Below are 15985 nucleotides of genomic sequence, written 5' to 3' on the forward strand. Positions count from 1 at the left end.
TTAGCTTATCTTATCTCCCAATATTCCAATTATTATAGATCTGAATAAATAGCAGTCCTATAGAACATTCCCTTCACTCAAAGTTCTTATCAGTCTATCTATGAACTAAATAGGCATAGCAGATAGCCAACTTACCTAGGATAGCAGAAGTCTGGGTTCTGACAAAGCGAGAATTCTACAACAACTGAAAGCCTTCACTTTTTTCATGTAATTACCATATCCACTATACAAGTAATCAATATGGAGAGGACCTCAGACATTCACATATATGATGTATCTAATTCCTTTAGAAAAGATGATTACTTTGACACTTTACTACTCTTTCTGATCAGAATTTGGATTCCATTTGATCTTTCAATCTCTTTTTGAGACTGTTGTCAACTTAGAAGGTAAGCACTGGTTACCCAGTTTTTTTAATTTTTCTTTCAGGGTGGGAGGGAAGGACAGGGCATCATAAAGCACACAATTACACTGGAATGTTTTAAGAGAGAAGATACAGCAGTAAATCGAAAACAGGGTGACAGCAGCAGGTAAAGTTGCAGTATACGAGTATTGTTTTTACAGACTCAGAGGCATGAATAATCTCAGAAGGCTAAAGAACTAGAGATACTAAAAATCTCAGTAGCAGAGCAAAGAGGAAAAAACAAAGATATTGTATCACCATATAAGCTCAAACTTAGCCTAAAATTGCATTTTGCTTGACCTACACTTGCAGACTTGCAACCGTAATCATAGTAAATAAATTGCATTTTATTTGACCCACATTTGGCAACGGAAGCTGAATATATTTATCTCAATTTTCTCTTTAAGAATAATCATATTTCCTTGTCAAAATCTAAGTCAAATGAATGTTTGTATATACATACATTAGCTGAATCTCTACCATTTTCCACTCAGAACACAACGGTCTTGTTATCCAGATATGGTAGAACGCGTAGCTCACAGTAATATTTTATTGCCTTTGAGAGGCACTGTTTCTCAAGGTTCTCTGATTTTTGTACAAAACTTCGCAAGTTATCCCTGTGAGAAACTCTCTCAACCTGCAGTTCCAAATAAATAATTACTTGCACTTTTTTTGAAACCAAGCACATATGTAATCACTCAACTTATGTAGGCTCAAATGGACCAGTGGAAAAATAAAAGATTATAAATACATAAATAAAAGCACATACCATTTGTTCAATGATTGGTCCTGCATCAAGTTCTTCTGTTACAAAGTGAGTTGTGGCACCAATCATTTTTACTCCACAATCAAAAGCCTGCCAAAATTAACAACGAAATATGAGCATGAGAAGCAAGCAAAATACCTTGCAAAGAGAGATATGACAAGAGCCATAGACGAGAAATAAACGAACCTGTCTTGATGGATTCCCACCCTTGAATGATGGCAAAAGGCCATGGTGGATGTTAATGACGTCCTTTCCATACTTTTTCAAAAAATCTCCTGATAATATCTGCAAAATAAAATAATAATTAAAAACAGGGGAACAGACAAGTGATTTTAGATACTAGAAGCAAAACAAAAGCAACACAATAATCAGAATATCAGATTATAGAAATGAGAATCGAGCTTCCTACAACAACTGGAATCTAGAAGTAACACATGAGCAACATGGAAAAAGGAGGTTGTCTTTGACTCTAGTAGGCCACCAATATTCAACACACATCTTAGCAGCTTCCTGGTACTTCATATTTCCATATATCATCATGAAGTAAAACTAATGAACTGATCTATATAACTAAATCATGGTAAATTTTACAGAATTAAATTAGCCTCTAACTTCTAGTCTATAACATTTATGATTTCGCCAATTTGAACTAACAGACTAACCGACAATACACTGGTGAATTATAAACCCCAGGTATCATAATTCTGGACTTAATTACATAAATTATATACAATCATAACTGATAATCTAACCTCTCCAGAGTTCAACCTCGAAAACTCATCATATCATTCCTTCTCCCAGCAGTAAACTTAAATTTCAAGATCACAATGCTTACAGAAAGTCATTAATACTAAGAAATCAAATGAATTTGAGAATGGACTTGATTACCATATATAAAAAGGATATATACTGGCTTACACAAACAAATTGCAGTTTCACAGAAAAGAAAAAAGACTTCATATGGGAACTTGAGGTACCTGCATGTACCGAGCAAGTACAAGGAAATCTGTATCCTGAACCAAATCCAAGATCTCCTCCTCTTTTTTGTTTCCAGCGACAGGCTTCAGATAATGGTAAGGAATACGCTGACGCTCAAGAAAACGCATCACATGGGAATCAGGATGTCTATCATGATTACTACAAGAGCCAAAAAAAGAAATAAAAAACACAAAACAAAATTTAAGTCAATGCCCACATCACCAAAAGAGAGTACAAAAGACATGGTCAGAGTATCTTCAACAATGACCTTATCACTCTAGTTATATCTACAGGCAGTTTTCCATCCTGCCATGAATGTAGCAAGTCAACAAGACAATGATCCTATCAAAAAAATGACAAAGGTTTGTAAATAAAAAAATAAATAAATAATGAAGCCAGAAGGTATTATAGTGCAGCAAACATTACCCTAACCTACAAAGTTAAAGACAAAATTCAAGCCCATAACCTGATCAAGAAAAAAAGTGCAAAAAAATATGTAGTAATGAGACCTGTTTTGAAGCAAAAACTGCGATTTTGTATTTCAGATCTAAATCAGGCACACGAACAACTGATTTCATTGCATTGAACTTTTCAGCAATTTTTTGGAAGTCCTCATCTATTTGCTCCCTTGGCCATTTAAAAGGATCAAAAACGAATTCACTGTAAAAGAAGAGTTCAAACATTTGTTATATTCACATATGTGAATACCAATCCTTGATAAACTACATGTTATGGTGCCATTGTAACTTGGTAGATAACACAATCTACATCACATTTGTGCAGCAGAACTAGATGTCTACAAGATACAATGATACCATTGCCTTTAAGCTAGGATGAAATGAAGACAAAAGGCAAAGAAACCCTCCAATCAGAAGTAGTTGTCACATTCTCCATCATAAGTGAGAATGTGATATTTGCCTTACAGAAAATTGCAAGCACAACTTTACATACTGATCTACTGATGAATGATGATAATCATCAATACACAATTTTTATCATTTAATGTTAACCTTTAAGGTGAGCAACTAATATAAAATTTGGTTTCTTTGCCTATAAAGCACAGAAACATACACATACTTTTTCCTTCAAATCCCCAAACCAATTCAACTACATAGCAAAATTAATTTCCAATATAATAGTCAAAAAGGGTTAGTTGACTTGTTCCAATTTAAACGCTCTTCATTTCTCCACCTAACTGTTTTTCTATTTAAAGAAAAAAAACCTCATCAAAAAACCAAACACAGTCCCTACTCATTCAATCCCAATAGAGATATCTCAGAGTGTCACTCATTTGGGAATTGGGATTCAGGACATTTCAGTTTCCTTTTTAGGATAAAATCAGTCTCATTTTTACATATCACATCCTTCATTCAATTCATCATTTTGCACCATCCACCACATTATTGATTCAGTGAAAGTGTGATACACTTATTCAGACCATACTCGTAGCCCGTAAGCATCAAGCAACCATCTATATGTCAATTAAGATCTCCATTCCAATCAATAAAATATAACCCTCTATGGTTCAATCATAATAAAGTGTACAAGAACCAAAGTACAATTTATTTATTTTTATTTTTATTTCCCAAAAATAACACTTGAAACTTGATTAGCTTATTGCAGGAATATTCAGAAGGCAACATCATATATAGAAATAAAAATCAAAACTAATCAAGATACTAAAAATGAAGAAGAAAACAAAGATAAAAAGCAAAAGAAACAACCTTCTAGAATAAAAGACATGCTTCTTTTCTGGTACAAAAACATCAGCTCCCAAAATGTTTCCACCCCTTGAAGCTAAACATTCTGATAACTTTGCCACTATTCCAACTGCATCCTTTTTGTCTCCAACAAATTTACCCAATTTTCAAATTTCCCACCAAAAACACAGTGACAAAATAATAAAATAAAAAAAAAAAAAAATTCAATCTTGAATCAAATTAAGCCAAAGATCACAAATTTAATTGAATAAAACTAATATAATAAGAAGAACTTACTGGGCAATGGAAGACATGAATGCCATGAACAAGAGGAGGATCTAGGGAGTCTGCAGTAAATTTGAAAGAATTGAAGGATCTCTGAGTAATTTTGGAAAACTGGGATTGTGAAGAGATTTTTCGGAAGAAATTCATCTTTTTTTTTTCATTCATTCCGTTTTTCTCTCTTAATGGTAAAAATGGGCGCCTCCCATTTTCCAGGATTTTTTTAAAAAAGCTGAAATCGGGAAAAATGGTGGCCAACCACTTTCATCTGGTAAGGATCAAAATTTTTGTAGGGTCCAAACGGCAACGCTGTAAAGCTTGCGAAGAGAACAAGTTAAACGACGCCGTTTTGGGTGGGCTCCGTTTTATCAAATTCTTGTTTGAAGCAAAATTCTAACCCTTTTTAGCAAGGTGGTTGAGTGGTTTTTTAATGAATATTTAAGTCATAATTTTGCTTAAAGATATGAAATGCCAAAAATAAAAAACACCTATGGCTAATGAAAATTTCTCCTTAAAATTTTTAATATGAGAAACTAATTATATGATTTAATAGAAAACACTTGTAAATATATCTGTCTATAGGTGTACTCGAGAACAATTAAGAATTTATTGTGTCTGATTGCAACTAAAGTTCTTATACTGAAAACTTTTCAAAACATAAAAAATAACAAGAGAGATCGTCATGTTCAACATGCTACCTTTATTTTAGTGACTTTCTTATTAAGTCATTGACATCTACTTGTATATTACTCCTAATTGACAACTTTGACACTTACAAATTTGTTTAGGTTAGTACAATTCAGTTTTTATCAATATTAGTCAAGACACATATCCTCTTTACTTTAGATATCGTTTACGAAATTAAATTTACAAGTAGAAAAAAATATGTTTTAATCAATAAAATTCAACATTAATCAATAACAACCTTAAAACGAGAGTAAGGTCTAAATCAAACACTACCTCCATTACAGGTTATGTGCAACGATTAGACAATTTTTCACTCTGCTTTATGACAAATCGTTGCATATAACCTGTAACGGAGGTAGCAAAACAATTAAAACCCTAACGATCAATGGATCAACGCTATTGACACAACCCAAAACAATTAAAACCTAAACGATGAATGAATCAACCCGATTAACACAACCCAAATGATCCAAACCCGAACGGTCAATGAATCAACCCGAATATCACAACCCAAAACGATCAAAACCCGAAATCATTATCAACCCGAAATCAAAACGGGAAATTAGAAATCTGGTGTTCATTTTTCCAGCTTCATACTAAACTGCAAAAACATAAAGGAGCAATTTGGGTGAAGAAGAAGAATTACCCGATTCCTTCTTCTTTCATCATCATCATCAAAACACATTCCAGAAAATCCAGATCTTGTTGTGTTTTCCATTCCTCAACAATGCCTGTAAGTTAGCTTTTTTTCTAGAATCTTCTACCGATTTTGGCATCCTTTAATTGAATTAGATCTCTGACTGAATTTGGAAAATGGCAGGTTGGAAAATTGATAGAAGTAGAGCCGCCAAGTCCATTGAGATACTTGATCGGAGCAATGGTGATGATGATCGGCGTCGTATTGCCGCTTGGTTACATGATGTTCCGCAATAAGCGTGTTCCTTCTTCTCCTTCTTTCTCCAAACAGACGTAGGTATTTTTTTCCAGAATTTAATTGCAATTTCATTTTAGTTTTGATTTAGGTTTTCTCCAATTTTATAGGATTTTGATTGTATATTTTTGAGAATTAGTGTGAAAATTGGATTGCTTCATTTGATTGTGTATTTTGGCATCCTATGAGTGATTTATATGAATTTGGCTTTGATCTTAGGCCCCGTTTGGTTTAATGTAAAACATTTTCAATGGAAAATTAGTTTTCATGGAAAACATATTTTCAAGGAAAAACACAATTGTAAATTAGTTTTCCTTTGTTTGGTTGCATACAAGAAAAGTCCAAGAAAAATAAAAAATAAGAGTGGAAATGTAAGGATGAATGAGAGGGAAGTAAAAAAAAGAGGTAAGGAGGAGAGAGGAAAATGTGGCTTCCTTTGTTTTTAAAAGGAAAATGTTTTCCATCATTAAGGATGGAATTTTTCACCCTTGAAAAATTGTTTTCCACTCCTTAACAAACCAAACAAAGGAAAATGGGAAAAAATGGAAAATTCATTTTCTATGAAAACATTTTACATCAAACCAAACAAGGCCTTAGTGTAAGTTTCGACATTGTTTTGGAAGGATTTTGAAGGGTGTGATTTGGTTGTATTTTCAGGAACAAAGGGTTGATATAGAGCAATTTTGATGTTAGAAGTGATTATAGATTTCGTCGGCGTGTTCATTTGGGTATGAAGAGTGACATGAGTAAAAGGGTAATGTAATGCACGGACTGATCCATATAGTGGCAATGTAAATGTATGGTCATATGGAATTGTTAAATGTTTGTTATATAAGAAGTGTTCATTGCACAATATTGATGTATTGCCGCCTTATTGTTTCTTTAGCTTAATTCGAATTCAGTTATATGGAATATTGATGACTCCCTTTGCCTTCTTATATTGAATACGAAAAGGTTGACTAGACCGATGTTGCTGCACACCATTACTTTGGTTCTTGAAATTCCTGCTTGAAATTCTCTTAAGTAGGTGAATACTGAGCCTCTGCTAATCTACTTCGAACTTGAGATGGCATTTGATGTGAACTGTGGAGAATAGATTTATCCAAGCTATTATTTTCATTTCCTTTTGATTATACAGTCCAGAGACTTGTATTTCGGAAACTAGTTCAGAACTGCATTTTGAAACTAAGTGCAACTTAACTTCCCTTGTTTGTATTTAGTTATCCATATGAACGATACCAGTGTTTAGTGGCTAAGAAAAGTGGTTGGCTTATGGCCAGATCGGCAGACTGTTGCCATGTTGGATTGTTAAAGCTGGTCAATTCCTTGGCAGTATGTTGGTGCAAGTGAAAGTAAATGTGCAGATTTTATGAAGTTTCTTCCCTTGGGTGTTTTAATTCCTTAGTATTTAGGGTCTCTATTTTGCAAGTATAAGTGAATTATAGTGAGCAGCATGCTTGACTCCCTAGGATTGGGGTTAGGGTCGGTGTGTGGGTTATGGTAAATGGTGCCACTTCTGTACTTGGTTTCTTGTTAACATTATTACTACGTGTTGCCTATGTTGTTATGCCCTATGCTGAGAGAAATGTGATGATAATTCTGTTAGGGAGGTCCTTCAAACTAAGCGTTATAGAGAATCTCCGACGACAAACTGATTGCCAAATTAGCTTTTAAATTTGTCATGCCATAAGAGATTTCAAGCTATTCCCCTTGTTAGCTAGTTTTTATTCCTATGGTCAGCTACTAGCTATTTAAATATATCTCACTTATCAATATAGGTTAGCTTCTTCTTCCTCTTATTGTCAAGCAAATTAGTTTGCCTGAGCTAGTTTTTCATTTCAACTCCAATGGTTAAGCTAGTAGCTTGGGGCTTTGTAAAATACAAGAAGTCCTTAGCAACAACTGTTGGAATTTCATGAATCTTTCATTTTGGACTATAAGGCAACAGGTATACAGGACCTATCACCTATGGCTTAATCAATATTCGTAAATTTCTCCTCACTGATTTTTCATGATGCTTGTTCATTTAAAGCACAGCTTCTGTCAATTATCATAACTGGGAATTCCTATTTGTGACAGCAATGAGTAGTTCCACTATTTTTCATTTAAGTAATGCCTGTGATCATATTTCCTTTTCAATCAATAGAGAAGAATGGCTTACCCTGAAGGTAAGCTATCTTATTCATGCAGCTCCTGTTGTTCTGTGATGAGTAAATTTGACATATCTTGGAGTGGACTTGCGGGAAATTGACCCAAAATACCCCTACCCCTCTATTTGGCCTGGAAAGACTAAATATATCCTCAGTCGGAGATCTGTGTATATGACTATGCCTTTACTTGCAGGTGAGGTTGGAACACATACTAATCTCCCACCTTCTAGTAAAAAAATTTGCTGATCATAGTCCCAAATCGGAATTTGCTGATCTGCTTGTGAGCGGTGATCCGCAGCTCTTGCTAACTTTCTGTAATATTACGCCGTACTTTGCAATGGCATGCAAATATTACATCATAATATCATATGGATTATGTTTTTTTTTTTTTTGAAAGAAATATTTTCCATTTACTACAAACAAGGGTTGCTATAATTTGAGAAGCAGTTATATTATAAATCCACCTCGTTCGGTTTATTGAATTTTAGCCGTAAAGATAACGCATTTTTACATGATACAAGTATTCGTGATGCATGTTATTGTATCTGGTACTACCAGCCTATTGACAAGATAACCCTATTAGTAGCCCAGATATAATCTAATGCAGAAGAATCATGCAGGTTCCCATTACTGTGGTAGACAGATGGAAATGGAGACATGAGATAAATTGGAATGCCTTCTACACCTGATCAATCAACCGAAGAATAAGTTTGTGATCGGATGCTCTACGCTTAAAAGAGAAGAGATCAAATCTTCACATAGTATTATACTACATAATATGGACCAATAAGCCTCAATATAGGTGTTTAGTGTATAATATATCCCCTCTTTACAATTAGGCAATCAATTGAATTTCACATAAAACCACGATACATTAAATTCTAAGTGGGGACTACATGCGTATATATTTGTTAGTAATGGCTCTCTCAATAGTTGCAATGGACAAAACTTCTATGATATCTTCTGTCACCTACAAAAATTTGTGTGCTCCTACAAGTTCCATTATATAGCCTCATTCTTTTTTCTGTGCATCATTCCATCTCCCAAGGGCTTCTCCCACATGGATTCTATCACCACGTTTGATGTTGAATCGGAAGTCTGTTGATGGTGTGTTGTCTTTTGTTGATTTGGCTACCGGAGCCTGAAAGACAAGTACCACGGTTGATCCCGTGTTGAAAGCTGCAACCTGAATTATTTTGATAATGTAACAAAATTATCAAGACTATACACGCAAACAGATCTCAAAAACATACGAGACTTGAGGCTAACAGTCATCACTCATACAAAAACTCAACAAATGAAAGGAAACACCATCAAAACATAGAATCGAATGATAATAGAATTAAGATCATTAACCTCTAAATATCAAGAAAGTAAGGGTAAAGTAACTTTGAAAAGAGATTGGATTTCATTTCTAACCTCTTCTCCTTTCTTAACCATACAGCCAACACCTTCTCGTTCATACACGCGCTCCTCAGGTGGCTCTGACTGTAGAAACTTCTTTCTAGGACGATTTGTACGCAGCTCTGGCTCAATGTAAAGCTGATGTGCAAGGAAGTAAATCATGTTAAGAATTGATAATTTTAAAAGTCAATAAAAAGTCTGAAATTTGCAGAAGCTAGCTATTAGCTATTACTATTAAGTACACAGCTTGCTTCCGGTCATCAAGGGTTCAAAAAGATCAGTATTTTTTACATAAAGGGTGGTCTTACGACTCTTACAAATAGCACGTACCATTTTATTAAAAAAAAAAAAAAAGGCAAACCAAGCAACGTAAAGCAAAGGGAATCTCTAGCTCAAAAAAATTAGAGATAGAGATACGATTACCTCAATAGAACCAATGTTTGTAGCACCTATTGCTGCAAGTGCTAGATACCCTTGTTGCCAGTGACCTTCTAGCACAACCTGGTTTAGCCGAATAATAAACAGAGAAAACCTCATTAGCAAAAATGTGAAAAGATCATGTACAAATTCTAAAAACACATGTTATCTAGCTTCTTAGTGTACAAAATCATGTTTGCAGCTGCAGTGCTTCGACACATCACTCATGATATTAGGAGCTGAAAAGCATTTTAGTGGCTGACTAGGGATGTAGTGTAAAAGACTAGTGGCCTGCATATGAGTATATGACTCCTCTGGGAATTCAAGAGAAATTAATCTCGTAAGCATTATGGTAAAATGAGCAATTGCTTGTTGTATTAGACTTTCAACCACATGCAGACTGTAGAAGAAGGTGTTACTATGTCTACCATTGGCTGTACATTGACTTTTAGCTAGGTTTCACCCGCCACAAATAACAGAAAAAAGAAATTAGTGGTCATTCCTAGTGCCAATGATGACCATTATAAAAAGCAGATTAGCCCAGTTTGACACTTGCAGTAAGAAAATTTCTCCTTAATCGTCAAATGATTCTGCAGAGTGCATTTTCTAGTCTTTCTACAGCTATGAAAGTTATGAAATTAAGAAGTTTGTGTACCCTTTCATTCTCGACATATAGGTTTCTGATTGTCCTAGTAGCACGCTCATTCACAGGATAAAGGCGACCTACAACAATAAAAATGACTAACTTATAGTTAAAACCACCAAATAAAAGGAAGGTGATAGCTGAAGTAAATATTAAAAACAAATAGCAACAGCAGAAAATGCATAACACCGTGCAGTTAGCCATGCTCAGGTCAGTTTATTTTGGCTAAGTGGATCAGCCGGTAAGTATATAAGCATTCAACCAGCAAGGTCCAATACAAAAATTAAGATGAAGGATTAATGAATGTTTATGGTAAAACACAGCAGCTTAACATCCTAAGAAGACAAAATATGAGCATGTAGCCTAATCTTTCAATTCAAGCTATTGCTTGCCAAAGGGCAACCTAAATTGAGCGCATAACTAGGCCAGGCAGAATAATAAGAAATTAATACTATCAGCTGATAGTATCATAAAGATTACACGAGAAATAACAACATTCTGTTTCAAGAAGATGAAGTTGGCTATTCAAACCATGACTATCTAAATTATTCCTCTCCGTAAAGCAAATTGTTCTAGATAGAGCTTTCCCTACAAACAAACTGAATTTTTGAATCACCTGAAAAATGTCTGCGGACAAGAACATTCCAGTCAACAGGTGAATGTATACGATGGTAGTCTCCAGGGCTTAGGTACAAGACACAATAAAAAAGACCTTTCATTGGACTGCAAAATAAATCATAATTATTAGCAGATGTGCAATTTATGTATATGTGACTGTGTACTTGTAAAAGGAATGAAACATAGCAGGCACACATCAATGATAAAAAAAAATATATATAAGACCAAATACCTGCATAAAGAGATAACTACAGTATCAACAATGCAATGGAAGCAAATCAAAGGTCAATATATGGCCCGTGCATGGGCAACAATAAGAACACAGAACAAGGAAAAGAACTTGACTAGCCACAATGCTATCTCTTCTCCCCTTGACAAAATAAGAGCAATTACCAAGAGTAATATCAAGGTGTAGAAGATATCAAGAACATACTGAACAAATTCTTTGAAGCATCAAAAGTGTGAAAATTATGTAGTCTGAATAGCCTCTTTACCTAGCAGGTACTGGTTCCTGAAATTTGGGAGAAGAAAAGGATACTCTCCACCATGACTTCTTAGTTTGATCCCTGTGAACATTCTCTACTTCACTGCTCTTTTCAGCCACATCTTTTCCAGATACCATGGGAAGGAAAGAATTTAGTCCAAGAAGAGCAGACACAGAATAGGAAAAACCTTTAACTTGCTCAATCATGGCACCAGGTTCTTTCAACTCCCCAAATCTCACAACAATGCCATCCACAGGGCTGATCTGTCATCATAAACGAGCACCATATAATGAACAAAAGGCAGATAATAAAAATGCAGGTTAGACATATAAAGAAACCAAAAAGTTGTTACCAGTTACCAGGCATTGAGAATCATTGTCTATAGGTCTGCAACCTTCTCTCAGCCTCCGAGCAAAGAAATCCCGCATAGATGGGTATGCTTCCAGAGGCAAAGCCACTTCCTCCAAGTCTGCAAATAAAAAACCTCTCATAAAACTCCTTGCAGGAAGCTTACATTTTCTCAAGCTCACAACAGCTCAAAACAAATAAAGACAGTGATTTCATCATTGATGTCAAGTGAAAAAAGTGGAGCACTAAAAGCAATGCAAATGATTTTTTACTTGAATGAAATGCCCGTGCCCATGCTCTGTACACATATGGTCGCATTTTTACAGGAAGTTCCTGCGATAAATTAAACAAGAGAAGATTCATTTTGACCACTACAGGCAGCACATCATGTTATAAAAATTAAGAACAGCAGATGGTTTATTCATAAGGTAAACAACTTTCTGGTTACAAATTGAAGTGAAAGTTAAAACTCACCACACTCATTAAGGAGCCCCACATACGAGAGATAGTGCGTAGGGGTAGCAGTCCCAAAAATGATGCCTAATACAGGCATACAAAGTATATAAAAAATATGTCAAACAAGTACTCATCAATTTTATGAATCAATGTGAATATATGTCCACGAGAAAAGCCAAATAGACAATCAAGCAACAACATTACTTTTGCATCAGGCTGGAACCCAGGTTCAAAGCCTTTCTCCTTTGCCTCCTCAACCTATCAACAAACAATTTCAATGTCAAGCACTAAAACATTTTCTCAAAACCAACATACATTTCACAAATCACAAGCATGAACTGAACTTATGGAGTAAAAATAAATTCGCGAAAGACATGTTCTCTTCACCTGAATTACGCACATCCAAACCTTTTGAACTTAATAGCCCTGAACTCAATTTTTTTGAACATCTCAGCATGAGCATATTGTAGTAGTAAATTGAACTTGGGTAGCCATTTTTTCCCAAACCCTAACTTAATTTATGTGACCTAAACTTTTATTCATGCATTAATCTAAACAAATTAGCCACGAACTTATCTGAACCAATTAGTGATAAACAAAACCTAAAAAAATCTAATCAACAGCTAAAATCGTCAACAGAAAATAACAATTTAATTATGGAACTACATTTTGATCCATTTCATACTAATTTTACAACAACAACAAAAATCAAAATCAATATAAGTTCACTACTAATCAACCAAACTAAATAAGCATAACATTAATACAGAAATAAAAAGAATGGAAAAATGACCTTCTTATCATCGTAAAGGCGACGAGCATGAAGAGCACCAAGCATAAGTATAGTAGCCACAGTTGCGCCAGGCAACAGAAATGTATTTCCTGCTAAAATTATATCAAAAATTCAAGTTAACTAAAATTCTTGAACTTAGATTACTGAAAATTTCAAATAAATTTTCAAAAAATAGGAGAAAGAAACCATTAGAGCTGCTGCTGTTGCTGTTATGGCCATCGTTGAGAGCAGCTTTAGCAGAAGAAGAAAAGGAACGAAGCTTGTTGATGAAGAAGGGATTAACATTGCGACATTGAAGGACTTTGAGACTGGAAATTCGATAGATATTATCGAATACTGGGAATTTCCGATGAACCCTAAATTTCATTTTGGGGATTTTCTTTGCTTATGATTTTACAGTTACTGGAATTTGTTGCAGGACATGGAAGGAGCAGTTGTCTTGAAGGCCAAGACAGTAACCAGAGCCGCGGAATGCCGCTTCCAATACTTGTTCAAGTAATGTTGTACGGTGTGTAAAAAAAAATGCTGTGAGGAGTATTATTTATTGATTTGTTTATTCAATTAGATACTGTCCAAATCATATTCGGTTTTATAATAAATACAGTATTACATAATAGGAATTGAATTATATATGTTTCGGTAAAAAAGAGTAGAGTTTATGAGAAAAATTTCCTTCAAAAAAAATCTACTTCAATATAGGATATAAATAATCCAAACTTTCAATAAAAATCTATTTCAGACGTAAAAGAGCCTATATAAGCGTAGTCAATGAAAAAAAAAAAGACCTTTCCCGTCCAAGCCGCACGCACGAGCAGCCAAGTTATCGCCTGCTCGCTCACCTGCAAGCTATAGCTCGGCCTTGCCGCAAGCAATCATGCTTCTTAGTTATCACCCATTCGCCTGTGAGCTATAGTTAAGTCTTACCGTAATAATACAAGCATTTGAGCGATCGCTCGCTTGTGAGCTATAGCTTGTACTTGCCATGCTAAGCAGGTGCAAGATATAGCTCACTCAATGGCTCGCAAAGACACACTTCCAATTTGCATTACTATCAATACAACTTTTACACAAGAATGTGCAAGCTATAACTCACGAGACAAACTTCCAATTTACATTACCACTGATACAACTTTTACAACAAGAACATATTTTGCTCATGCCAATCCATCTTTCGTGACGTGAGAGATATGTCTTAAGGCTTGACTAAGTACGACATAGAAAAAGGCTTCACATATGTACACAATCGACCATTTTTGTGACATAGGTTGATTTATGCAAAACACAAAATAAAAAGGTCAAGGTCATTACATAAACCGCAACAATTATTGTATCGGGTTGTCTTTTTCTCAGGTCTAGTAAGTAGTAACACATGATTTATGCTAGCCCGCCCAAGTGCCATCTTAAAATTCTCACTTGTGATGCACGGAAACGGCAAATTTCTGCAACATACGGTGTCCGAAACGTTCTGGAAACGTATCATGTTTCGAAACTCGTTTCGAAACGCTTCATAGAGTTTCATAATTCTTGGAAAACGTCTCGTATAATCGGGAAGTTTGGAAACCCTTGGGAAACTTGATTCTCAATATAAATAGGCGTTTCCCTTAGAAATAGCTAGCAATTAAACCCCTGATTTTACAATTTACATAGTACGAGCAGCATACTCCATAGTTGCCGCTTCCATAGTTGCTGTTTCAAAGCTTGGAGACCCTTATTTGCCGCCGACCTACCGTCACCGCCTTATCGGAACAACAGAGGTAATTACCAATTACCACCAACCGATTTTTGTAATATTTGTTTTAGTTTTGATTTTGATCGATATTACATGAATGCCTTGATGAATGCTTTTTGTTTGGCAGAGATGTCGACAATAGTACATTTTTTTTTAAGTTAAATTATTTAATGTATCTTTCAAGATATTCAATTATGTATGTACTGGAGTAGAGCACGTGTTTTGGAAGTTTTGTGCTTTTCATACTTAAAAGTAAACATGGGCACGGCCCGTGCCGGCACGCGGGCGGCACGGGCCCAGCACGACTCCGGCATGGCACGGTCGCCGGCACGACACGGCACGGCGGCCACCTGTGGGCCGTGGGCCGTGCCGTGAACAAATTTGTGGGATTTGGCACGGGCACGGCACGTGGCACGCCGGGCGGCACGGTGGCCGGCACGTGGGCCGGCATGCTGGCACGACCCGGCGGCACGGCACGTGGCACGGCACGGCACGGCACGAGCCCGCAAGGCACGGCACGGCACGGCACGAGCCCGCAAGGCACGGCCCGTGCCAAATTACCGTTGGAAAACTATCCGTTTATGGCCGTTTTCCAACAGCTATAAACGGCTAGTTTTCCACCCCTTTTCCCACCCAAATTCCCTATAAATACCTCATATTTTCCTCCAAAATTTTCACAACTCATCTCTTCTCTCTTATTCTCTAATTTTCTTACTCCCAAATTCTCAATTCTCAAATTCCTACAATCTTGCTCTCTTTTGTGAAAAAAAAAAAATCCTACTCTCTTATAAATTTTACATTTTTACTATTATTACCTTTATTAGTCTACTACCAAAAAAAAAAATTGTTATATTTACATTCGGGAAATTATAAGTTCGGGAAATTATAAATTTGGGAAAGCATTGAAGCGTCATTGTAAGATCTAACTCAACTTTATTTTAATTTGTTATTGTTAGTTGTTAATCTTGTTATTATTATTATTATTATTATTATTATTATTATTATTGTTATTATTATTATTATTATTATTATTATTATTATTATTATTATTATTATTATTATTATTGTATTCTTGGAAGTTGTAAACTACTTAATTATATAAAAACTACTTTCTATTTTAATTGTGGGTTATTTGGATTGTTGAAATCTGTCTAAGGCGGGACTTGGCTCTGGACAACGTCGCTCCTAACCTCTC

The 15985-nt window shown here is 35.4% G+C and overlaps 2 protein-coding genes and 1 long non-coding RNA gene across 4 annotated transcripts; 1 reads left to right on the plus strand and 2 right to left on the minus strand.

Annotated features, from left to right (window-relative positions):
- Positions 1 to 502: 502 nt before the first annotated feature.
- LOC110722812 (formyltetrahydrofolate deformylase 1, mitochondrial-like) lies at positions 503 to 4561 on the minus strand. Its single transcript, XM_021902110.1, has 8 exons — positions 4145 to 4561; positions 3872 to 3984; positions 2657 to 2807; positions 2416 to 2489; positions 2147 to 2306; positions 1356 to 1454; positions 1173 to 1259; positions 503 to 1040 (listed from the first exon to the last, which is right to left on the minus strand). The coding sequence occupies exons 1-8, from the start codon at positions 4295 to 4297 to the stop codon at positions 894 to 896; spliced, it is 984 nt and encodes a 327-aa protein (XP_021757802.1). The 5' UTR covers positions 4298 to 4561; the 3' UTR covers positions 503 to 893.
- Positions 4562 to 5160: 599 nt separating this feature from the next.
- LOC110722813 lies at positions 5161 to 6725 on the plus strand. The gene is made up of 3 exons (XR_002511641.1): positions 5161 to 5549; positions 5637 to 5785; positions 6405 to 6725. It is a non-coding gene; the product is annotated as an uncharacterized LOC110722813 (long non-coding RNA).
- Positions 6726 to 8628: 1903 nt separating this feature from the next.
- On the minus strand, positions 8629 to 13947 carry LOC110722814 (phosphatidylserine decarboxylase proenzyme 1, mitochondrial-like). Of its 2 annotated transcripts, none has more exons than XM_021902113.1 (12): positions 13248 to 13947; positions 13062 to 13150; positions 12473 to 12526; positions 12287 to 12352; positions 12085 to 12145; positions 11824 to 11933; positions 11474 to 11727; positions 10978 to 11084; positions 10374 to 10441; positions 9725 to 9802; positions 9317 to 9439; positions 8629 to 9083 (listed from the first exon to the last, which is right to left on the minus strand). In XM_021902113.1, the coding sequence occupies exons 1-12, from the start codon at positions 13426 to 13428 to the stop codon at positions 8910 to 8912; spliced, it is 1365 nt and encodes a 454-aa protein (XP_021757805.1). In that variant the 5' UTR covers positions 13429 to 13947; the 3' UTR covers positions 8629 to 8909. The 2 variants fall into 2 exon arrangements, with proteins under 2 accessions (XP_021757805.1, XP_021757803.1); XM_021902111.1 differs by having other exon boundaries at positions 13062 to 13153.
- Between the last annotated feature and the right edge of the window lie 2038 nt (positions 13948 to 15985).

The sequence above is a fragment of the Chenopodium quinoa genome, unplaced genomic scaffold (genome assembly GCF_001683475.1).
Source record: "Chenopodium quinoa cultivar QQ74 unplaced genomic scaffold, ASM168347v1, whole genome shotgun sequence".
In the NCBI taxonomy this organism is placed as follows: domain Eukaryota; kingdom Viridiplantae; phylum Streptophyta; class Magnoliopsida; order Caryophyllales; family Amaranthaceae; genus Chenopodium; species Chenopodium quinoa.